Genomic DNA, 24,449 nt, shown 5'->3' with positions numbered 1-24,449 from the left:
AGCCCAGGCCTTTACCTCCTCTGGAGCCTGGACCAAACTGCTGCTGGTTTGGCTGTGGGGGTGGGGGGTTGAGTGCATCCTCCACACTCCACCCCCTTGACCACAGTCAACCCACTTCATTCTCTCAGAGAGTGGTAGTGCAGTTACCTCTTGCCTCTGTTTCATAAATACGTGGCATATTGTAGCTCAGTGGTAAGAGTCCAATTGTTTGATAAACTATTTGGTTGAGATGCTAATATCATCTACATATACTGTTAGCATGTACGTGAACTTATGTTTAAGCAAACAGCCTCAGTAATATAGAATATCACTATAAATTGTATTATCAGGGTATTTCCTAAAACAAATAGAGATTCTTTGCTTATATGTGTACCTGTCATTTATACACAAAATGATTGCAAGTAACAAGCACAATAATGTTAGAATTAACAGAATTACAGCTGGACAAAGCATCACATTCAAAGTTCCTGTTGTGGTCAGTGGCCATTCGAATAGGGTCTTCCACTTCAGTCCCAACAGGACATGATGTACCTTCAGCAGGAATAGGATGATATATTGTACTTCAATCTTATGGGAAGCTGCAAGACAAAAAGATTAAATAGACTGGTCTTGGCAGGGATTGAGGGACAGATTATGCCTTTAGAAATACGGGAAAATCCATTGTGCACTAATTCTGCATTTTGTAGCATTGCTTTTATCTTTGTCTGTAGGAATCTTAAGGATATATAGTAAGATGCCTTTACCATTATTCACAGGCATCTTATCTAAACACAGAGGTTCTCCTTGTGGTTTATGTGCTTTTCTACACCCCAGCTACAATCGCTTGAGTGTACTTACAATGTTCCTCCTCGCCATCCTTGCGCCATTCCCATATATTCCACCCCCCTCACTCAAGAAACTGCTTCTGCTGGGGCCAGCAAAGCCGGAGGTGTTCACCTGTGATTGTGAGGTGTAACACAGAGCAATTTATAGAGATACATAACAAACACATATAGGAAAAGGGATAAACATATCTGTACAATGATGTTTTAAATCAGGCATTTCATTGGAATTAAATGAGCCATTCATCCAGGCATCATGAAGAGATTGCTCTTTTTGATGTATAAAGTCTTGGAGATGTTAAATGTTGTCTTTCATGTTGGCTGATTCATCAGTTATGTTGAAGCAACAGATGTTTTTAAAATTGAAGCAGCTTTTTCAGCCATTACCTACTCAAGGAAAACAATAATAAAAAACATTAATATCAAAATCCCTTAGCATAATATAATTCTGTAATACAGCTACCAGGGTTGTCATGCTGGTAAAACATATTGTCAAAAGATCTGCAGCTGTTGGTCTTCCCTTAATGCAAAAGGCAGATGAGATAGTTACAGTAGAGGCAAAATAAATCTAAGTATTTACATATTGGTCTTGTGGAAACATAACCAGGGCATATGCTTGTTGTACAAGACTGCAAAGTACGTCGAGCCAGCCTGTGATAGGGAAGGAAAACAGGAGTGCAATCACCTTCTGATGATACATACACATTGTTCCAGCTCCTGCAGCTGATGTTACTTTGAGTCTGATAATATGATGTGAGATAATGACCCACACAGTTTGGAGAACTCTGGTTTGCACCTTTTCAGAGAGAACTTCAATGCAGTGTTGCATTCTTGACACCAATAACACTGTTCCAATGCTGTCTCCTCTATATAAAGTACAGGTATTTGTTGAAGATACCTGAAACACAAGGACTTGAGAATCTGATATGAGCAAAGGATATACATCTAGATTAGTAGACTGCAGTCCCACTTCACAATCCATTGGTGTGAATAATTCCATTTCTGCTGTAGTTAGTCTTGACACTGTATCCACAGCAGTGTATACATACTGCCACCCCCTAGACCAGGGCAGAGGGCCCACACAATCAATCTAACAGGTATTCGAGGCCCACTGGCCATGTTTTATCTTTCCTCATGGCCTACACAATGCCCTTAAGTGTAACTGTGTACAAGTAGCACAATGATGTGAGCATGTTTTACAGGTATACCATAGCAAAGAGGTTTGAATGTGTGTGTAGTATAAGCTGATCCATGTCCATAAGCTATATGCATATTTAAAGCTTGAGCATGGAGCTCAGAAGAGGTCACATTATCTGCTTGCCCGTTGTTTTATGATTCAGGTGTATCAACCTCATTGCATTCTTCTATTAACCCTTCACAAGGGAAATCCTCCACAGAAGATGTGGAGATAAAAGTTCTCCAGTGCCCTAAAAATCCCAAAAAGGCATATAATTGTTTTACCGCAGCTGGTACGAAAAACTGCTGGGCTGTGTGCTGCATCTTATCTGGTGTTGCTCTAAGCTATCCATGCCAAATTATTCCTAAAAATATCACAGTAGCACTAGGACCCTGCGTTTCAGTCAGATTAATTGTCCAGCCTTGGTCCTGCAAATGCACTTTCAGAAATCCGGCAACGGCTTCGGTTTCTTGTTGTGTCAGTATTAAAATTTTTGCTCCTGTGTCTATTAAAAATTTCACCAATTGTCCTCAAGGGACATCAGGAATTAAAATGTATGGGCCATCATCACTTACCCACTGATAAGCTTCTACCTCTGGACAGGCAGGCCCAGTTGCTGTCTGGACCTTACTTGATTTTTTGGATTGGTGTCCTGTGGTACGTCCCTCAGAGGGAGGAAAGGGTTAACACTCCTTGGAGCAGGCACTGGAGAAGTCAGAATGTCTTCCTTCTTCTCATAACTATCTCCTTCAGGAATGCTTCAATGAGACCTAAGGTAACAGTGGGAGGCTGTTTCTGAATTGCGGCTTCAGGAATGCCTAGTGCCAGTGCCTTTCTCCACAGCTTATTTCTCAGTTCCCAAGACTCTGCTTCAAACTTTTTAAATGCCTTTTCTCGTAATTCAGCTTCTGTCTTAATAACAGACCTAGCTTCATACTCAGGAGGATACGAGAGAGACAAGGAATCATTTTCCCCAAAATCACCATCGTCAGGGTCACCCGATAGATTTCCATCCCATTCACCAGGGGACGCAATAACTTTCCTGATCTGTAGAAGATTAGGGGGATGAGGACCCAGCATAAGTATCATTCCAATTTTTTTCCTCTAATTTTTTGTTTCTTTCCCTTTCTTCTTGTAGCTGTTTCTGCAGCTGCTCAAATTTCAAATATAATAATAATTCAGCGGCCTTCTTACTTTCTATAACCTCCCTCAGATCTTGTTTTTCTCTATTCCAGGTCTCCCACTCCTCACAAGTGGCTTCTAGGCAAGTGCCTAGCATTTTACAGATGATTCCTTTTCCCTTCCCATCCTTCAGATGGCCCCTAGCAGCTGTTAGTTGCTCCTCCACAGCTTTCCAATCATGCAAATTATTATGAGCCCCTTCCTCCAAAAATCTATGACTTGGATTTACTTCATGCCTCTGTAAATAATTAGCAATAATGCCCACTATCCCACTTCTGACACCAAATTGTCGCGGGGGAGAATGATGTGTGATGTTGCATGAACATATCTGTTAATCACATACTAGTGAATATTTGTATGTACTGTAACATATCTGTTAATCACATACTAGTGAATATTTGTATGTGCTGTAAAATAGAAAGGAAGTGTTTTTAACAAGAAAAAAAATTCATATAACTTTCATAGTTTAAATAAGATTCGATTATACAATTCTGTTTTCCCAGAAAGTGTCTTTCAGCTGAATGCCTTAGTGCATTTTAAGACTACAGAAAATTTTCCCTTACTTGAGTTCTTTAATTTTCTATTTGATGATGGATTGACAAAAAATTGAGATAGATAACAGTTCTAAATATTGCATTTCATTGATGGTTCATCATGGCATAGATGATGATTTTACATTATTTTATGTATAATGTAACAAAACTGCCATTCCCCACACTTACTCTGAACTGTTTTTTATGAGAAAGAGGAACTCCACAACAAAAAACCCAATCTTGTATTTAGAAAGTCTCTGTTTGAACCATTAGTGAGGCCTTTTCCCCAGTCTGAGTTCCCTTGTCCATTCCCTTTTTAGGAGCCATTGATCTACCCAATGTTGTCCATTTCAATTTGCATACATCCTGCATGGATTTTTGGAATGGCTGATCAATGACCCCTATGAAAATGACCTTTGCTGTTCAGAATCAATGTGTACTACTGTGCCAAACTGGCATAACACATCTCTACCCCATAAGGTACATGGTATAGGTGCGATAAATGGTGCAACTCGTGCATGCTGTCCCTCAGGTCCAAGCACAGTTAACAGATGTGCACTCTGACGCAGCTGTTGAATACCACCCATTCCAGTAATAGTGGATGCGGGAGTGACAGTGGGTCACTCAGTAGGCCATTCAGAGCTGCAAATGATAGAGACATCAACATCGGTATCTAGGAGACCCTGAAACTTCCGACCATTTATGAAATAGGTAGGCACGGATTGTGTGGCCTGAATAGTTTTTGACCAGAAAATCTAGGGCTGACCTGTGCTTCCAAAGCTACCATCACCTTGGTGCCCTTTCCCTGCAGGGGTAGCACTACAGAAGGGTATTAACTGAGCCAGTCGCTGACCTTGAGGGATGTAGCAAGGTGGCACAGGTGTCCATGCCATAATTTTGATTTCACCTTGATAATCAGAGTCAATTACTTCAGGTAAGACAAACAAACCCAATTTGGAGGTGGATAATAGACCTATTAATAAAGCATGCACACTACGTCCTAAAGGCCGCCACACTCCTGTGGGAATAAGCGCTACAGCATTTGTAGTTATCCTCACTGGCTGGTGGCCAAGTCCACCCCTGTGCTTCCAGCTGCTGGGGGGAGATCATGGGCCATGAGTTGACTCACATTTCTTTGATTGTTCGGGGCATGCGGTCCCGCCCCCCACATCCCCTTTCCCTGGGAAGGGTTAATTGGCTCCCCCTTTACATTAACCCTTGAGTGACATTCATTAGCCCAGTGTCTGCCTTTTCCACATTTTGGATAATCTCTAGGAGGTACAGCCTTTGAAGTCTGGCGTGCATACTTTCTGCAATCTTTCTTTACATAACACAGTGCCCCACAACAAAAACATCTCGATCTCAGTTTTGTTCCCGATACTTGTAACTGTTCTGCTAAAGCAGCAGCTAGACAGCTAGCAAAATGTTCAATTGTCCCTATGTTTTGACACGCTGTCACCATGTCTGCTATAGTACACCTTTCCTTATTCCTAATACCCTGTAACACACGCCGACAATCAGCATTAGCATTCCCAAAAGCCAATTGTTTTAGTAGCAACTCACGAGCTTCATCATTAGCAGTTTGTCGCTCCAAAGCAGTCTGCAAGCGGTCTAAAAACTCCACAAAAGGTTCTCACGGTCCTTGCAAGAATTTTGAAAAGGACGTATCGGCATCTCTCCCAACATCTGGTAATTTCCAAACCACTTTCATTGCTAGTTTTGCTATTACACCATATATATATATGGGATATGCAACTTGATGGGCACGTTCCCCAGCTAAATGACTGCAATCAATCCCTCTTTGCTGATATACATTATCAATAGCCTCTATAGTACAGTTGTCCCGAAAAGCAGATAGCCATAGAGTATATTGAGTAGCGGTTAAGATCATTTTCAACAAAGAACGCCAGTCATGCGGAGTAAGTATGTAGGAGGAGCTTAATGCTTCTAAAATATTTATAACAAATGACGAAGTAACTCCATTTTCTTTAACTAATGTTTGTAAATCTTTTACACATCATACGGTAGCTGTTGAAAGCCTGGAGTTTGCAGTTCACGATAGATCATAGGGCATGCTGCAACCACTTTCCAGTCTCCTGCTTTCAAAGCCTCTTCTCTGCATTTATCCCACATGGTTAAATTAGTGTGCACTTTCGGTTGCAAAGTAACATCCAGGGGGAATAAATCAGGCTCTCGCTCCAAGTCCTTTGGGCCAGGATCAAGGGGGTTTTTGGGCAACTCCCACATACCATCATTTGTCAAAAGCATTCGCTGTGGCTTACAAGCGGGGGCTTCATTATCAGACAGCCCTTTCTCCACTACTGCATTTGCTGTTAGTGCACTTTGCCCAATATAGCTACAGGATCCCCCTCCTTCTCTGGCAAGGGAGGAGCAGAAGGCTCACAGTTAGTTGCAACCTGCACGACTACTTCCTTCTGACCAACTTTTAAAGTAGTCATAATTTTCCCCCGAGTAGATAAATGTTTGCAAGCAGCATTATCTCCAGTCACTCCCTGTTCAAATAGTTCTCGTCCAACTCTGTGCTATGCCTCCAACTGAAATGTACCAGCTGTAGGAAAGTCCAGCACATGATTAGCAATCCATTCTAATAAAGTCACTAATCGGACTACTGCTACGTCCTGATTTTGCTTTCTTAATAAACGTTGAAGGACATCTAGGCTTTGTCGTTGTTCAAGGGATAACTTCCCTCCCATGGTTCCCAGTTGCTCACCTTTTCTCGGTGACGGGTGCACGCTGTGATTTCTGTTTCCCAGTACTGTTTCCCGGCTCTGTTTCCCAGTCCTGGCTTCATTTGGCTTCACTACTAGAATGACTGCTTCCTTTATGACCTTTACTTTCATAAAGTCCTGGTTCAGGGCACCATTTGTAGCAAACGAGGCACAGACTCTCTTTAAGATGCAAAGAGAGACATTTATTACAAATTCAGGGCTGCATTTATACTTGCTATGATGCTTGCTCAAGTATTTGCTGATTTGCTAAGTTAGTTGTTACATAAACGATATATTTTGTGTTCCCACCAAAGTTGTTGCCATAAAAGCATTTTTTGGTTTATCACAAGCTACTCTCCTGTCCTTGGTGTATCAATCCCATATCAATCCCTCTGTCCTTGATGTATCAAGTAGTATACAGTCCCGGCTTCTTGTATTTTTCCACCAACACTCGTTCTCACACTGTTGACTCTGGTAGTTTCTCACGGGCCCGATGTCAGAATACTGCCACAACAGAGAGTCTATGCATCTAATACATATGATACATTTGATAAGTACTTGGAAAACTTCATAAATGATATCTCTAGCATTGTCCCAGAATGACCAGGTCAAAAACTAGTGCAAATAAGCAATATGCAAAAAGACCATACAAAGTGCATGCAGAAGAATTCTATACATACAAATAATACAAAATTTACAAGTATCACAAAAATTACACTACATAAAAATTCCATACTTTAATTACATAAATACATATATTCCAAATCCTACAAAAATTACATAAATACAGATATGAAAGAATAATGCTTGTATTATATACAAGTATATTTTGTATATATTTTATGCCACATAAATGGGTACATATGTTAGTGCACACTTTTAAAGAAATCTGTGCTAAACAACAACAACAACAACCAAGACATTATTTATAGCTGATGCTTGAGAAATTGTTCTCCACCACAATGTTAAATGATGGTGTTGCTTTCCTGTAACCCAGCAGCTTTCTGTTCTTCCTAACACCACAGGAAACCTCAGGTCTCCAGGGCATTCACTGCTCCAAAGGGTTCGGATGAAGCAGAGACATTAGGTGCTTAGGCAATCTGTGAATGCGGGTAGATACAGCATCTTATTTAAAATGCAAATGATTAAATTACTCTGTGTTATTTTTATGATTGTTTGAGTTCAGAAGGTATTTGAAAACCCAAGATTCAGTTTGAAGCCACAGAGACTGCACGATACAGAAAGCAAGCTGATGAAGCTCTGTTAGAAAGAGACCTGAAAGCAAAAGAAAGCAATCAAGAACAGCTGGCATGGATTTCTGGCAGACAAATCACACGTGGCCAACCTGATTGCATCCTATGATTAAATGGCTGGTGACACAGACAAGCAGGGAGCAGAAGCCAGAGTGTAAGGGGCCACACAGCAGCAGCCTACAACTTGTTGAAGGGGGTTTACTAATAGGAGGCAGCTACATTCTCCTTGGTAGTAGTAGGACCTGCAACAAGAAACCATTGGCAGAAGCAGTTCAGGAGGTCCAGAGAGGACATTATGAAACAGCTTATTTAATTGGAAGGTAGTTAACCTGGGCAAACTATTAAATTTTTATTTTGGTTTCAAGAGCTGTCAAGATAAAACCAAAACAGATGTGATTTACTTTTTGGGGGGGGGGAGGCTGGACTGTGCAACATCCAGATGTTCTGTCCATCCAGTCTGTTTGCGATTGTGCACCGATGTCAAGCTAATGATAGGAGGAATGATAGAATGTCCTGAGTTGGAAGGGACCCACAAGGATCATCAAGTTCTACTCCTGTCCCTGCATAGGACAACCCCATAGGATAACTCGCCTTGTCTATGATTCTTGCTCATTGTGGGAAGATAGCTTTAAAATGGTCACCAAAATGCTGTCTGGGCTTTATTATGAATTTGGGAGTGTGCTTTGAGTATACACACGAGCAAAAATAACAATGCTCCACCATCTGGTATCTGGCAAACTGCAGATATTCTTTTCTGAAACCGGAGTATTTCATTGCCACATTTAAACTGCTATCTGCTATTTCAGCTGGCAATATTAAAAGAGCAAAGAAATGCAATGTATTTTGAAAATCCACGGATTGTAAAGTAATTCAATGTATTATTAATTCAACTTGCGGAAGGTACAAGATGTGCCTGTAGCCAGACCTTGGGAGTCCCCAAAATAATTTAGAAGCCGGAGTGCAGCAACTCGAGTAACTACTCCCGTCTCTTCTCTGAAGAATTACAAGAGTTTGTACACTTTACTGCTGTTGCAGGGGTTTTTTTGGTTTTTTTTTTTGGTTTTATTTAGTGTTTTGGGTTTTTTTACTTTTTTTTTTGTGGTTTTGTTTGTCCGTTTGTTTTTGTTTGGGTTCTGTTTGATTTTTCTCTTGTTCGGGGTTTCGTTTGCGTTCTGTCCAAGTTGTGACTGAGGTGTGAGCCATGCCTACCTGCGCCCCTGCCTTTCCCCCGTTCCCACCCGCGACTGCCCCTCCCGCACCCAGGAGCGGCCCCGCCCGCCTTCCCCTCCCCGCAGCGGTCCGTCTTCTTTCCTCCTCGCAATCGCGGCCCGAGTCGCTGTTACTAAAGCGGTTAATTAATCGCTGATGACGCGTCCACCGTGCCCCCGGCACCACCTTCCCCCACACCCGCCAGGAAGGCCGCGGCGGCCGCCTTCCGCTTTCCTTGGCGCCGCCCAGGGTCCTGCAGGGGCCGGCAGGGCGGGGAGGAGGCGCGGATGGCGGCGGGGCCGAGCGGCGGCGGGCTGCTGCCCTTCTTGCGGCTGCTGGGGCAGCTGAAGGTGAGCGCGGGAGCCAGGCCGGGGCAGCGGGGCCGCCGATGGGTGTCTGCCCACGGCCTTTGCGTGGGGCGGCGCGGGGCCCTCACGGAGGTCTCCCCAGCGATCGCTGCGGGGAGGGCGGGGACGCGGGTGGTGGCGCCCGGCCTGGCAGCGGGGCGGCTGGCGGAGAACCGAGGCCTGCGGGGCTGGGGCTGCCGCAGGGAGGCCCGGACGCCGGGCGGGGGAGGGCGGGGGTCCCGGCGCCTCGGCGTGAGCAGCGGGGGCTCAGAAGGGCGCTCGGTGCTGCGGGTGCGTTCTCTGCCTGTGAACAGCAAAGCGATGCCGTCGCAGCCTCGGGGCAGGCCGGTCTTTGGGGCAGGTGTTTCCCAGCAGCATCAGAGGTCATGGTGGGACAACATATTTTTAGTGGCGCCTCTGAAGTGAGGTTCTCCAAAACCGAAGGTGTTAACGTTCAGGTTGCTGTGACGCTCTCCTCACACAGAGAGTACCGCGGACAGGATGGGTGTACAGGAACGTGGCAAAGCCGGAGAGTGTGTCCGATCATATGTACAGGATGGCGATGATGGCTTTGGTGAGCCAAGACAAAAGCCTTAACAAGGACAGGTGAGACTGCCTCTGGTTATTGTGAGCACCTGTTCATGTTGTGGGAGAGCTGCTACCAAAATGCTTAAAATAGCTGTTGTCCTGAGGAAGAGCTTTTAAATCACACTGAAGAAGTGTCACAAAGGCATCCAGAAGTCAATTTAGGCAGACAACAAGCTCCGAGCAGATTTATTCTAGCCAAAAAGTATAGCCAATAAGCCAACTAGAAACAAGGTTTATACAAATTATTCAGCGCTCAAACAATGTGAAAAACAGGTTCGGATACTAGTTGAGGAAATTATTGTTGTACAACCACATAAGGGTAATGAGGATCCACAGGGTGCATGCATTCACTCACCAGAAAAAACCCCAAACTAGAAGCATCTTTAACTCGAGGGTGCCCAGCAGAGAATAATCACTTGCCTGGGGTGCGCAAGGGCTCACTTGAGGATATATCCAGAAGGAAAAAACAACAAAAGAAGATGTGAGATGTACTCCATCCCAGAAGGTCTCCTTAAGCGGTGTCCCAATCTAAGGGCTCCAGTTCACAGACCCTGTTCTCCGAGAAGACCACTCAAAGGGGGTCTTTGGCAGGGGCCCTGTTTTATAGCCTGGTCAGACCTGGTTGTGGGCATTACAACATAGTCCAGAAGCTTCTCAGTTTCTCTGGGCACGTGCTTTGTTGAGGACCCTGCCAATTGACTGAGGGTCCCACCCCTCCTGTCCCCCCAGCAGGCTGGAGATGAAGTCACCCTGTGCTGGGGTGGGGAGGTTGTGACTGTCAGAACCACTCACGGTGTGGTTAGGTACAGTGGGGCACAAAATGTGTTTGGGAGCCATCAACTGCCCTATTGGAGGCTCGGGATCTCATCAGGGACTGTGCAACTGCCACAGGGAGTTTGAAATCCTTTCCACTCATGTTCTTCTTCCATCCTTTGGGCAGGATGCTGTTTACTTGGAGAGGAAAGGAGCTAAACACTTTTAGTGCTAAATTCCAGGTGCTGAGGCAAGTTGTTAATTTGGAGGCTCTGACCTCTTCTCTTGAGCCATAAGTAAGCGAGCTGAAGACACTCAGTTAAAGCACAGTTGGAAGCAGCAGACAGCAAAGGCAAAGCCATGGACCATGTGGGGCTTGACAGACTTAGCGGTAGTAAGGAGCCTCTGAAATCATGTAGCGTAGAAGAGAAAGCAGCACTGGTGTTGAATGAGTTGTCAAATCTAGTATGGGATTGTGTTTGCTTTGTCCCTTCAGGAGCTGATGAAAATAGCAGGGACTTTTTTTGAGTATATGCTGTAGATTTATATGCTACAGAGCTGCTGAGTGTGAGATTATATATTGAATTGGGGATGGCTCCAGTCAGATTACCTTCCACCTGTTGCAGCATTAATGTGAAATGTGTAACATAGTTACCACGACATCCCCACAAGCCAAACATACAAAAGCTGCGTACATCATTTTTGAATGCCATGCTCTTGTACAAACTGTATTTATACTTGAATCTAGTTTTACAAGCAGCAGTAGCTAGAAATCGGGCATTAAAATAATGTCAAGGTGGAAACTACTTCCCTTTAGCAAAGAAGTGAAAAATGTTCCGCAAAACTTAAAAAATCCCACCCTGAAAGGTGTTTTGTTTTTTGTGTTTGTTGTTGGTTTTGTTTGTTTTAATAAGGGGAATGAATTATGCAGTCTCTTAGCTTTATGAATAACAAGATATAACTTAAAATGCTGAAAAACTAATTATTCTGTCTTTGTTTCTTGTCAGATGCATACTATTAGCTTTGGTTCATGATATGGCTGAATGCATTGTTGGAGATATTGCTCCTGCAGATAATATCTCGAAAGAGGAGAAACACAGGAGAGAAGAGGTAGGGACATAAGGTGCAGAGCCACATCTGCAAAGTGTTCTGCCTGTTTTTAATGTACTGGGAGTGGTGAAGAGACACTCTAAGCGACGTAATACTGTCATTGGCACTGGACAAGGATGCCACAAACTACCAAAGTTTTCAGCTCGTGATTTTGGTGTATGTAACATCACTGGGTACAAAGTTAGAAAGGACAGCTTTTGAAGTAATGTTCGTGTTGGTCATTTATTCCTGAACTAGCTGGATTTTTGGTAACCTGAATTAGCCATGTTGACTAGCCCTACCAAGAGGTGCGGAGCAAGAAGTAAGTGCATTGACAGTTCTCGGTGGATCATTTGTGTGGTGCCAGTTCATGTGGTTGTGACAGAGACTTTAAACCATTTGCAGAGAACTCCAAACCCAGGTGCACAGGTCATAAGCCTTTGAGTACAGTGTCCCTAGAGTTATTTTACTTTTAGTCTTGTACATAGCCAAACTGTTGGTTGTCATTTCTGGTTTGCTGCGGTATTTGAAGAAAATGTGAACCACTCCTTCAGCCACGGCCAGAGGGCAACGTGGTGCCTCAGAAACTCTTTGGAGGCCACAATTAGCTCTTCAGACAGTGTAAAAAAAATAACATTGCAGTGATTATTCCTACCCCCGCCCCCCATTATGCTTACTTTTTTAAAACTTGGGGTTGGGAGTCTATGACTTACTCTAGGAGTAAGCTCTTTGCTAAGAAAGTGGAAGTTAAAGATCAAAGGGGTATTCAGCATTCTTGAAGTACTGTCCTCACTGACTGCAATTTTGGTATTTCTTTTTTTTCAATGGACTTCCTAGTGTCTTCTTACACTAAACAATAAAAACCTGTTTCCTGGAAGCCTCCAAAGGTTGTTTTGTCAACTGAGGATTGGGCTTAAACTTTGCGTAGAGGGAATTCTCATTTGTATTTAGGCAATGAAAAAGATACGTTGATGCCTAAGTATGGTTAAGAAGTTTTCTTAAACAATTTCCAGCTCCTTCTGCTCCCATTTCACTCAGTGAGGACTTTGATGTTGACTTTGTGGAAAGAAGGGTCAAGCATTAAACATTTAGGCTGACTCTGGAGCACTTTGTTGTAAAAAATACAGCACGGGTAATGGTTTCATGAAGTGGCTTCAGCTGAATTATCAATATGCTGCTGCCACTGCAGAGTTCTCCTTTTTTCCTCTTTGCAGCTGACATTGAGCTGGTTCTGAAGTTTGCTGCTTGTGTAGTCATCTAGTCTCACCAAGCCTAAAGCAGCAGAAAATGAACTTGATCTAAAGAAAACCCAAGTGTTTTCTTTGGGGTTTGTGGGCTTTTTTTGGGTTTTGTTTGTTTTTTTCTAGTTAAGTCATTTTGGCCTGCTAAACTTGAAATCTTATTAGCTGCAGAGTTGGAAGGAGGTGCGAAGGAATGAGACCTTGATGCTTCAGTGTGGGGGAGCAGCTGATCCCTTCAGCCACATTGTGAAACTATACCCTGTGTTTGAAGTGGAGAAACCGTCGTGGCACAAAACCTTTGTCTTGGCTCTGATGTTGGTTGTTTCAGAAGCAGCCCTTAGCGTTCCTAGGAAAACAGTAGAAATTGCACAGCAATGAGACCGATCAGCTGGGAGAGCACGAAGAGCACGCAGAGCAATTTCTGCTTGCAGGTTATACCATCAGTCTGATACTGCATTAAACCTTGTACCGAGGTTTTTTTTGTTGAACAAATAGTATCTCACTCTGGGAGCACTGCATTTTATTGCTGCAGAGTATTAAATTGATTTTTTTTCTCTGTTTTTCAGAATTTTAGATTTTTAAAGGTTTGTGTTGCCTGCCTGCCAGTCAGTAGCTGTAGCCCTGCTAGTGGAAATGTACCCACTGAGTGACCGGAATGGGCAGTTGCCTGCCAACACCAGGAGTTAGTCTTTGAAGCTGCTTTTATGAACTGCATCTATAACCTGTTAAGTTCAAACGTTGCGTTCGCTAGTTAAATCTGGAAGGCAGAGCTGGTAATTGATGGCAGTTCCCTGGCATTTGACTTGTCTGTTTTACTCTGGGCTTCTTTTTGGACTCTTGAAGATATTGGATGCACTTTCAAGTTGTTTTTCTGTTCTAACAGTTCACTTAAGCAGCATCCTCCACTGAGTGGTCCTACTGTCTCTGGCAGATGTATGTACAAGTGCACTTCAGAATAATATCCTGTATAGTGTATGTTTCTACAAACCTGGTAGCAAATAGTTATTTCTTCAAAAAAGATAATGATAAAAATGTGCTTGCTTAAAAAATGGATACATGGAAATAGCTGCTTTTTTTTTTTTCAGTCAGCTATGCAACAACTGACCCAGCTTCTATCAGAAGACCTCGGAAAAGAAATCTATGGACTCTGGGAAGTAAGCTTACATTCTTTTAATCCTTTGGTAAAATTCAGGGTGACCTATTGTCCTCTTCCTGTTTACCGGTGAAACTCTTATTTTGACCTCAAGAAAGGTAGATAAATTCCCTTGGGAGATAAAGCTAATGGTATGAATCGAGGTCATTTTGGAATCTGTTTCAAAAAGAAACCCCAAACTTTGGTAGAATAACCAGTTTCTGTCTTTGACCTCTAAGAGTTTCAGATGACCCATCCAGGGTTTGTATAACTGAAGGAAGAGTTTGTCTTCTACATCCAGCCTACTTGGCTGAAATATTTAGTAGTAACTTCTGGTTTTAACTTCAAATGTGGTCTGTTAACACAGTGCTTTTCTACAAACCCCACAGATTGCTGGCTGGTCTTGGGTACCTTAAATGTTTCTATTGGAAAGTATCTTCTATATTTGCAGGTGATTTAACTTTTTGATGTGAACTTGTGCTGTTAATTGATACACTCTTTCATGTTTGCAAACTAGAGATGACTAAATTATTTCCAAACAATTCAAGTTTATAGTTACTGTGCTTTATCTTCTCCTGGCATACAGTTGCATGAGGACAAGTGCACCCACAATCTCTTGTTCACATGTTGCAAACAAAGCATTATATGTTTCTTGGACTCTATGACCCGAAACTGTATTTTATGCTGTTATCCTTTTCCACTTGGACTGTATTTAAATTCCAGATATTTGCAGTTGATTTCTGCCCTTTGTTGCAGCACCCTCTTTGTGGTGTGGTTTTGTTGTGGTGATGGTTTTTGGGGTTTTTTGTTTCTCTCTGTAGTTTTGTGGTGAAACTGGCAATGGGGATAGGTTTTCAGTGCTGTAATTCAAGGTGAAGGGGGCTAACCAACATAACCAGATCTGGGAGATAAACGTGCACTGGTTCCTTTTCCCCTGGGCAACTGTTATAATTGAGGGAAAGGAGCTTTTGATAGATAAGAATCACACAGAATCACAGAGAATAGTTCTGTAGGACATTTTTTTTGCATGTATTTTTTTTCTTTGCCTCAGTCTCCTCCTGTGATTGTAGAAGAGCTGGTTCAGTACGCAGTTCTTCAGCATGTTAGCTTTTTATCATTCCCATTTACCATAATTTAACATATGCATACTTTTGATCATTTTTTCTTTGTTTCTACCTTCAGGATAACTTATTGGCAATGAGTTGCTAATGCAGCAGTATGAGTGTAACCCACATAGCAGCAAGTGTAACCTAAAAATCTAATATTCACATGTAGTCCCTCTAGTCTTACTTTAAATGGAACAGCTAGGTACTTCTTAAAAAGATTAAAAAAAAAAAAGAGAAAAAGACAGAAAATAAGAAGCTTCTGATCACTTGGTATGATACTCTGCTCTCAGGTAGCCAGAGGCATTTCCCTCTGATTTCTTCTTATGAGTGAAGGAAGTTTGGGCCCAGAGCTGAACGGTGTCTGGGAGGTGATCTGTTGACGCTTTTAGCAAGTCCTCCTTGCGCCGTGGTGCCCTCACCTCTGCCCCTCTTTGATTTTCAGCCCTACACACACTGTTGCTTTGGACTGTGTTGGTGGGCGCTCTGCCAATTGTGGTGTAGGGGAGAAAGGCAGCAGAAAGATACCCCTGATAACGTTTTTACATTACAACTTAATCCAGAATAAGTTTGAAAAATCATTAAAATGAGTCTGCACACTTCAGCTCTGTCTTGTTTTTTTATTTTCAAGAGCAAAAGCATGGGAGTAATTTTTAAAAGCCAGACTATGGTGTCTGAGAGACCAGTTACTGTTTTTTCCAAAGTATACTGTTATTTCACACTCTTAAACACTTGTTGGGAGGAAACACTAAGTGTTTATTTCAGCACTTCGCACAGTTGTGCACACAATAACTGATGTTTCTTGAGTTAATATGAGCTGGTGGGTTGTATGGCACGAAGAGGCTGGTAACAGGTTGGTACTCCCAGTTAACTGCTCAAGGTGGGACAGACCTTTACAAGCAAACAGCCATAGTTCTCCTGCTCTGAAGCTCTCCTTTGTAATGCTGCCAAGAGTTTGTTCTCTTTGGTGGCCAAAACAAAAAAAAACCAGTAGAAATAAATAGATTTAAGAAAATAAGTAGTATTTAAACAATTTAAAGATGAGGCAGAGCTCAGATTGAAAGGAGGAAAGGAAGGTAAAAATGTTGAAATTGATTACTAAAACAATGATCAAAATATAATTGAAAATTCAGAGCATTGTTCCAATCCAAATAGAGTAGTATATGAATCAGTCATGAGTATAAAAATCTGGATTTCTTGACTTTCAAAGGTAAAGCAATAAGCATAAGAACAAACAGGCTCCTAATAGTGTGACCGTGACACCTATCTGAGCATCACTGTGCTGGAATTGCAATCCAGGATCTTGCCACTGTGAATGACACCTCCCCCCATTTGTCTTCTTAAGATGCAGAAGGAGATGCCACGTTCTTTGGTCAGCAGGAAAAACTCCTTTTGCACTTGTGCTGCTCTCGTGTGCAGGGTTGCTGTGCGTCACGGGTTGTGTGGATCTGAAAGCACAGACGGGCTGGGTATGCACTTGAGCCTCTCTTGTCTGATTAGTAGTGGTGGTGATGGTGATGGATGGGGTCAGACCTGCCAAGGATACCAAGGTGGTGGTAACCTGCACTGAAAGAAGCCTTTTTCTGCAGTTGTTTTTGGAAGTCAAGACGAGCTGATGAGACATGAGATACAATGCAGTAGATTTGGAAACTAGAAAATTAAATGGCAAACCCATCTGCGGCCATCACTGGAAGCCAGTGACAGCAAGATTGTTCAAGTTGACTGGAAATGTGAATGACTCACAAACGTATACTGAGGATGACTAGAGAGAGGGAAAAGCTAGCAGAGAGATTAAAGGACTTAAGGTCTGAAGGGGACCCTTTAATGACTCCCCTCCCTACCTCCTGGGAGAGACATAAAGACAGAAGCAGCTCAGACAGATTAGACCGAAGAGATTAAGAAGGAGTGACAGGAGAAATGTAAAGAACAACCCTTTATATAAAGGAAAACTATAAAAACAGCAAGTGGTGAAGAACAGTGCAAAATAGGTCTTAAAAATAGGTAATGGTAATACATAAGCACACACTGTGGTAATTCATAGCTGTAGCCAGGCCTAAAAAGATCTATATCTATAAATGGGACCTGTTATTTAGCTTGTACGTTGTATAGGGTTGTCTCTGTATCATCCCCCATTCAGTCAAAACACTTGGTATGTTTTTAAAATAGAATACACAAAAGAATTGTGTTCTTAAGTCCTACTACGTTTAATAGAAGATTAGCATGTGCTTATTTCAAGGGTTTTGCTCAATAGCAGCCTTAAAAAGAGAGTGAAAGATATAACTCATGAATATTTATGGAGCAGTTTGTACTAACAAAGACAATTCTAGATATATAAAAAGCTTTTAATACTCTGTTTCAGAACAACAAAATTGTTTTCTTATAACTGCAAATCTGTTCAGGAATATGAAAACCAGTGTACTGCAGAAGCCAAGTTTGTAAAACAGTTGGATCAGTGTGAGATGATACTGCAAGCATTTGAGTACGAAGAGTTGGAAAACACACCTGGCAGACTGCAGGAATTTTACGATTCAACTGCTGGTATGACATGTTTTTCTTTCATAAGTTAAATTATATAAATATATATATAGCCTTTTTTCTGATAGAGCAAGTAAGAACTAGGTTTTTTTACTTATTGCTCAAGTACCCTAAATATTTTTGAGGAAACTTACTGCAATGTGAAAATACCTTTTACTTATCTACATGTATTGAACCTGAATTTCATTTATGCCAAGGTCCTTTTACATCACTTTTTACCTAGAGAGAGGTCCAGCTTTCATTACACCTGCATGTTTAAGGATCTCCCTATACTACCAGGCAGCTATAAAGGAAGCTTCAGTCTTCACGGATGCTCTGTCAGCAGCTTGTTTCTATGTAGTTTGTTTCATGAACCAGTGAAGTAAAATTTGTTATCCCTACATGAGCTGTGCTCTTATGTGACCTGCTCAAGGTACATGTGAGAACCAGCTCAGTTTTAGGTGCAGTTGTGTTACTTTTTATTCTCTCCACTGCTTTTCATCTTTTCTGAAAGGAACTGACAGTGCAAAGGAAAACTAGCTAAAATTAGAGTCTTTATTTTAGCAAGGGGGTTGAATACTAGAAGAAGACTGTGACTCCAACTCATCCTATCCTGGGAGAAAACTAGGGGCAAACTTGGGGAGAGGACCAGCAATGACCAGGCACAGTCCTTGACAAGTCCCATTTATAACTTGGTGACTCAGGGAAATAATCTCTCTGAGAAGTGCAATCATTTGATTACAGAAGAAAGGATAAAAGAACAACACCAGCATAACTGGAAGGCTCAATACTCTAATTGACATCTTTGTCCTCATGCTAGAACTCAGTAACTTAAACTAAGCTGGTGTTTCAACAGAGCTTACAGCATATACCCTATATGCACGTGTGACTGGGGTGGTTTCCTGTAGCAGGACGCATAGCACGGGATTGCCCTGGTTAGGGTGCTTCCTTTTTTCAACTCTTAAGTGTCTTAATAGAGCATGAAATGTTTTTATAAACTTGGGGGGAGAAAGCTGTAGCTACTCTTAGAGTTATTCCATAGTTGGAGTAAAATGGGAGTATTCTTGTGCTTAAAGAATAATTTGGCATTTATTTTGAGCGTAAAGCAACATTCCTGCTAACCTTTTCATTGCCAGCCTTTCACACACAGGTGAATGAGAGAGCATTTTTAATTAACTTTACCTTCCTTTTGCTTTGCAGGAAAGTTTGTTCACCCAGAAATCGTCCAGCTTGTATCTCAGATTAACACAGAAAGGAATAAAAAAATAGCTGCTACATCTCATCCACATTCCTGAGGTGTTCCTAAACACCGTAGCTATAATAAATATTTTGGTTTACATTCTGTGCATTATTTTTCCTTCCATAACTTCATTAATTTTGTCAGCAGTTTGTTTGTTTGTTTTCTGTGCATTAACTGCTGAGAATCCCGGGACTTCTTAAAAAGAAGCCGGTAAATAGTGACTTGCCAGATCAGAGGTTATGGCAAAGACCAAATACTTAGAATTTTTTCTTTTTTAAATCAGCCTCTGATTAATGTAGTCTCAGTTACACATAGATTTTCCACTGGGGAAATTCAGGTAAGTTTAAAAATTAGCTGACTGCAGTCTGAGCTGTTGATGTCATGCACTGACGGGGACAGGCAGTTTTGTTCTGTGACTTCCAAGTACATACAGATTTAAGTACCTTCTGTATCAAATGGGTAAATATCCATTCACTGTGCGATCCAGAAGCGAGACCAATGAGTCTATTTCTCTAGACGCTCTTGACAGAGTCAGACTTAAAAGATGGGATTTCTTTGGAGTGCATAAGCCTTAAAAAATGATGGTGGGTAAAACTGGTAATGCCACTAATTAAATTTTCTCAATACGTTTATTGTTTCATACAGTTTTTCCACTGTTCACGTTGTATCAGGGGATGGTGCTAACACTTCCGTAAGGGCAATATTCCCGACTCCTGGCAATTTTATGGACTCTTGCATGGTCTGTTGATAATCACAGAATAGCTGCGATTGGGAGGGACCTTGGGAGCTTGTGCAGTCTAATGCAAACACCCATGTAAAGCCGGCCCTCCCTTGGCTACGCTGTCACGTGCTGGCCCTGATTCTGCTGTGGCAGTTTTTAGTGGAAGTAATAATGCTAACATAAAAGTATGGTTGTCAGGTAAAGCTGTAGTGGTGGTAGATGCTGTAATGAGGCCAGTGTCTGCACAACTGACTGATTTGTCTTCTGTGCAGCTGGAGAAATGAAAGTTTACACCTGGAAAAATCAGATGCTAGAGACCTGGAGCTACTTGTCTGTCTTCAGCCTCCTGTCACATGAGGCAGCATACAACTAAATTGGATTGTCATCCCTGTTAGAGGCAGGTGGTTCAGCTGAGCACCCATCTTCAGCCACCATGACTCCAGGAAATGTCTCCTTTACCAAAGCTCACCCTGGGTTCTGTGGCTGGTGCCTCTGGCCGGGGCACAGAGCTCTTGGCTGGGTGTCCAGCACAGTGCCCAGAATGTGCAGAGTGTGCTGGTCCATGTGAGACTTGGGATGCCTGCTTTGCTCAGGGAGTGCCACAAGGCAGCAGCTGTGCTCTGTGGAGACCCTGGAAGGACAAGCTGCACTTTACTGAGTGATAGGGAACTAATGAGTGGTTATTGGTGGCTGATTGTCACACTGCACAGGTGACAGAGTGGGCCCCACTGAGTTTAGCCTGGGACCAAGCATTCTTCAGCATTTTTATTCCACCAAGAGGTACACAAACTATCGTCTCTTATTTTGTACTGAATGCCAAGAGCTACAGATGCCTTGGGAGAGAACTGGGAACATTCCTCACAGGCAAGAAAAGCAACTTTAAAGAGATGTTTCATAGAAACACAGCACAAGTGCTACCCGGGCAGGAACAGTTGGTTCGTCCAACGCAGCAGGAGGCTTTACAGGCTTGCAACATGCTGTTCTGCAGGGGGTCAGGGTCTGGAGTGCAGAGCCTGGCAGCAGTTCAATAGTGTGAGAAAGGTAAATATTACCCTGAGAAAGAAAGATGTGGTTTGAATGCATGTTGTGTGGGGTTTGGTTCTATTTGAAAGAAATCCAGCAGGTACTTTGTGTAAAATTACATCCCCATCTACTCACTGCAGGTGCACTTGTGTGCCAGTTTTGGGCACTCTCTTTTAATAGAAATAGGAGTTGGTTGGAAAGAGATGGGAGGAGAAAGTGCAACTAGAAATCAGAAGCCATGATGAGAGGTTGATATAAAGGTTGACAAGCAGCCTGTGGGGCTTCAGGCTTCCTCATGCACCACTGAAGTGCAAAGTTCATGTGTAGGAAAATGCTGGGCCCTGGCCGTGTGACCTACGAGGGGAAATCTCCTCCTCCTCATGTCCCTCTCCTGATCTGCACATCAGTGTTGCAACTACATGTAGCAGCAGCTGCTAGAATGACAATAACATGTAAGGATTTACATGGAAGGTAAGTTTGTCTGGCCAACCTGTCTCCACTAACAGCTGAGAGAAGCCCTTTAAATTGTGTTCTTAATGCATGTAATTTAAAGCAATTTACTGCTATTCCAGAAGCATTTTCCTGTGTATATACATACATATGTAAATAAAATGAGGTCTAAACTAGTGTCCTGTAGGAGGTGAGAGTGCTTGGACTCCATGTTTTAATTGTGGTTTGGCTGCTGGCCCTGCTTAAAAAGAAAGTCAGCCGTTTTAGACCTAGAAGATGGTTCCTGCCACGCATGTCAATTTTACTGAACCTGTTTCAATTCAAACCTAAGTTTTCAAAATTTTGGCCACAGATTCCCATGGGGAAGTTGCCATCCAGGAGGGACTGAACAGATTGTAAGAACTAGGAATGGCAGATGATGTTTTTGCACTTTACCTTGATGCTCTGCTGTGACATAGCAAGGCTTCGAGATGCACAGTAGTACTGGTAAATATACAATTAAAAAGAAAACATCACAAAATGTAAAAGAGAGAGAAATTTATTTTTAATAAGAGTATCAACTTCATTTACACAAACTAAGTTGACTATTAATATTTATTTAAATAAATTCACATTTATGCAGAAAACCATGTAAAATAAGCTAGGAAACCATCACAAGAAAACTGTACTAAAAAAACCTAATTAGATTTGCTTCCATGCTAAAAATCACACTAAAGAGGCATTTGATATAAACGTCCAAAGCTAACTTATGTCCAGTAGAACATTACAAAAGGACTTCCAACTTTGTAAAAACTATAACAGAAGCCACACAGGAAAAAAATCACTTAAAGCCAAGTTTCCTCACAAGATTTTAAGCAGTCTGTAATGTCAAACTCACTAACACTGAAGCTTTGGCTTATGCTAAAAAAAAAAAAATGCATCCATTTTGCAAGCAGCCAGACTCTTTTCCATCTTGTTTATTGACAAAGATGTTCTCAGCTCAGTCTGAGAACTGAGTAACACAACATGCAGACTGACACGTGCCCACTAGACAGCACGATAGTGTCACAAGTGTGCTGCTCTTTTTTTAGAAAAAAAAAGTTAAAAGGATGCAAGAAAACATGCTGAATCAAAGCTGCGAGATGACTGGCTCTTAGTAAGCAGATATAATGCAGTTGCTGCAGTTATATCCTGGACTGAAGCACGACAGAATTTGACACCAAAAGTGAAGTACCTACTCAGCCTGTGTATTGTAAGATAACACGGTTTACACTAGCAGCTCTCAAGTGTGGACTGAAGGTGTGGGCTCGCTAACCTATGGCACATCTTAAGCCAATTGTTGGGTTTGGATTCCTTCCATTAAGGCTGTACCTTGACTGAGGCTCACAAACAGACCTTCCCTTATTTTTGAGGGGAAGACATGTAGGCAAAAATATTAGGTGTTCCCTCCACTCCTCTTCCTTTTGTAATTAACTAGCTTATACTGTCAAGTCTTACCAAATCACAGAGAGCAAGCAATGGAACTGAAGCTTTTCCAGCTACAACAATCATCAAATCAGCAGCTGTGATCAGTTCAGTTTCTATATGAATGACTGGGTGTTTCTTCCCGTCCTCCTTGACCCTGCTGACTCATGGGCAGAGGGCAATGCCAGACTGTACCAGTGAAGGAGAAAAAACAGTTTGTGACAATAAGTGATTTAATTCCATTAGGAAATAAATCATGTACAGACACTCCTGAGCTAAGGGCACCTGGTATTGACCAGTAGGCAGCTGATATATGGACTATTGCTGGCAGTAGAAGTCTTTGCACAGCTCTAGGTCCATCTGTCTCATGTGGCACTGAGAAGGGAGTTGGAAACCAAGAGATAGAAAACAGTAAACTAAAAGAAGTAAGAAAAAGAGACTGGGAGATTGTTGGAGGGAAGTTACATGAAAATGAAAACTATTTTGGTCACTTAACATTTTTAGAGCATTACAAGTCAGTAACTTGCGTGTCGTTTCTGTGGTGTACAAAGTACCTGATGATAAAATGGCCTGTCCAAAATACAAATAGAGAAAATGCTTCTCCAGCATGAGGCCAGGGAGGCAGTTTTCCAAAGCTGACAAAACCTTACTGAGCAAATTAGGTGGTGAGGGAGGTCTAAAAATTACGGGCTGGGCAAGTCTCTGAAGAGAGGCCTGGAGGCTCAGGACGGCCTGCAGTCTAACACTGAAGCTCTTCTTCAGTCTCGGGGAGCCGGGTGCCAGCAAGAGAGCTCTGAGCGCTGGCGTGGGCTGTGGAACTGAGAACTTCTTCAAAACTGCCCCCTGTGTGGCTTGTCCCACCAACCTTGGTCTGAAACGAGGCAAAGAAAAAGAACAAGTTCCTCAGCTCATACTGTGCAAGTCCCATTTGCACTGCACCCCATGACCACCGAGGGCTGGGAACCTGTTCAAAGCAGGCAGAGAACATGTGGGGTTGTTTTTTTCTTAGAACAAAAGCTATAAAAACAGTCAAATAAAGCAACCCCTTTTCTTCCCCCAGTTTCTAAACTTCTAGGCTGCAATCATAAAATCTGCCAGTGGCATTTATCATATGCTTAAAGGAACCAGTCCCTAAATATGAATAGATGCCAACAGGATCCTAGATCCTACCATTACACTTAGTGCAGTTCTTATACATGAGTAGCTCACTCTGGTTTCACTGTTTTTTCCAGTTCTACGCAGGCTGGATAAGAGATGGGTATTAAAATGAACCGGTTCGTTTGCTGACTAAAGTGGCCCATCTGTCATCAATGGCAACACAGCTGCTCTCAAAATACATAAACCATACTTGGATTTTGGAGACTAAGACTACAGTAACCCAAGAACAAGACCAGCAGCTTCTCTCCCTTTAGGTAGTGTAGCTCTCTAGAGACTGATATATAAAACTGCTCACAGCATTTTCCTGGGGGGGAAAAGGCGGGGGGAGAAAGAAATACAAAATTACATGAATGATACATACGACAATGTGCTCACAGGTAATCTACTTTCAAAATGCTTCAGTTTGTTGTATTTGTAAATGTAAGTATTAAAAATAAAACCCAATATGACTAAATCTCTGAAATAGAGTTTTCCTGACAAAGACATAGAAAGATTTGGAAACAACCAAGACTAAGTGACAAAGTGACAAAGCTGTTTTGACTGGGTTGTCTTGGTAAGAGAATGTTCTTTTATGGCTTGGCTTGCTGATATGCTCACTGGCAGTGGACTGAAGCCTGAAAATAGGGCAAAACTTTTTATTCCATCTTAGAACTGCAGCAGGACTTAAAGAGAAGCTGGCATTCTGTCCAGCCTGTCAGCCACTGAATGCTTAGGAAGATTATTTTAATTAAATGAGTTTTGTG

General features: G+C 42.2%; 2 protein-coding genes across 3 annotated transcripts in view; one reads left to right on the top strand and one right to left on the bottom strand.

The window, feature by feature from the left end:
- Positions 1 to 8,403: 8,403 nt before the first annotated feature.
- Positions 8,404 to 18,979, top strand: HDDC2 (HD domain containing 2). The gene is made up of 6 exons (XM_080341931.1): positions 8,404 to 9,254; positions 9,736 to 9,857; positions 11,600 to 11,702; positions 14,008 to 14,076; positions 17,557 to 17,695; positions 18,872 to 18,979. The coding sequence occupies exons 1-6, from the start codon at positions 9,192 to 9,194 to the stop codon at positions 18,964 to 18,966; spliced, it is 591 nt and encodes a 196-aa protein (XP_080198057.1). The 5' UTR covers positions 8,404 to 9,191; the 3' UTR covers positions 18,967 to 18,979.
- Positions 18,980 to 23,287: 4,308 nt separating this feature from the next.
- Positions 23,288 to 24,449, bottom strand: part of TPD52L1 (TPD52 like 1) — a gene marked incomplete at its 3' end in the record, with an annotated part of 35,130 nt that continues 33,968 nt past the window's right edge. For both annotated transcript variants that reach the window (XM_080341916.1, XM_080341917.1), the window contains one exon: positions 23,288 to 23,419. In XM_080341916.1, the coding sequence (XP_080198042.1) occupies positions 23,288 to 23,419 (132 nt within the window). The remainder of the gene's footprint in view (positions 23,420 to 24,449) is intronic.

The sequence above is a fragment of the Nesoenas mayeri genome (assembly GCF_963082525.1).
Source record: "Nesoenas mayeri genome assembly, chromosome: 3".
In the NCBI taxonomy this organism is placed as follows: Eukaryota; Metazoa; Chordata; class Aves; order Columbiformes; family Columbidae; genus Nesoenas; species Nesoenas mayeri.
This window is presented reverse-complemented; position numbering and strand designations above follow the sequence as displayed.

What these genes read in the sequence shown, in the direction of transcription:
- HDDC2 (XM_080341931.1), top strand. Translation starts at nt 9,192, where the DNA reads ATGGCGGCGGGGCCGAGCGGCGGCGGGCTGCTGCCCTTCTTGCGGCTG. An exon ending in AAATCTATGGACTCTGGGAA is followed by an intron (nt 14,077 to 17,556) that starts GTAAGCTTACAT and finishes AAATCTGTTCAG; the next exon opens with GAATATGAAAACCAGTGTAC. An exon ending in ATTTTACGATTCAACTGCTG is followed by an intron (nt 17,696 to 18,871) that starts GTATGACATGTT and finishes TTTGCTTTGCAG; the next exon opens with GAAAGTTTGTTCACCCAGAA.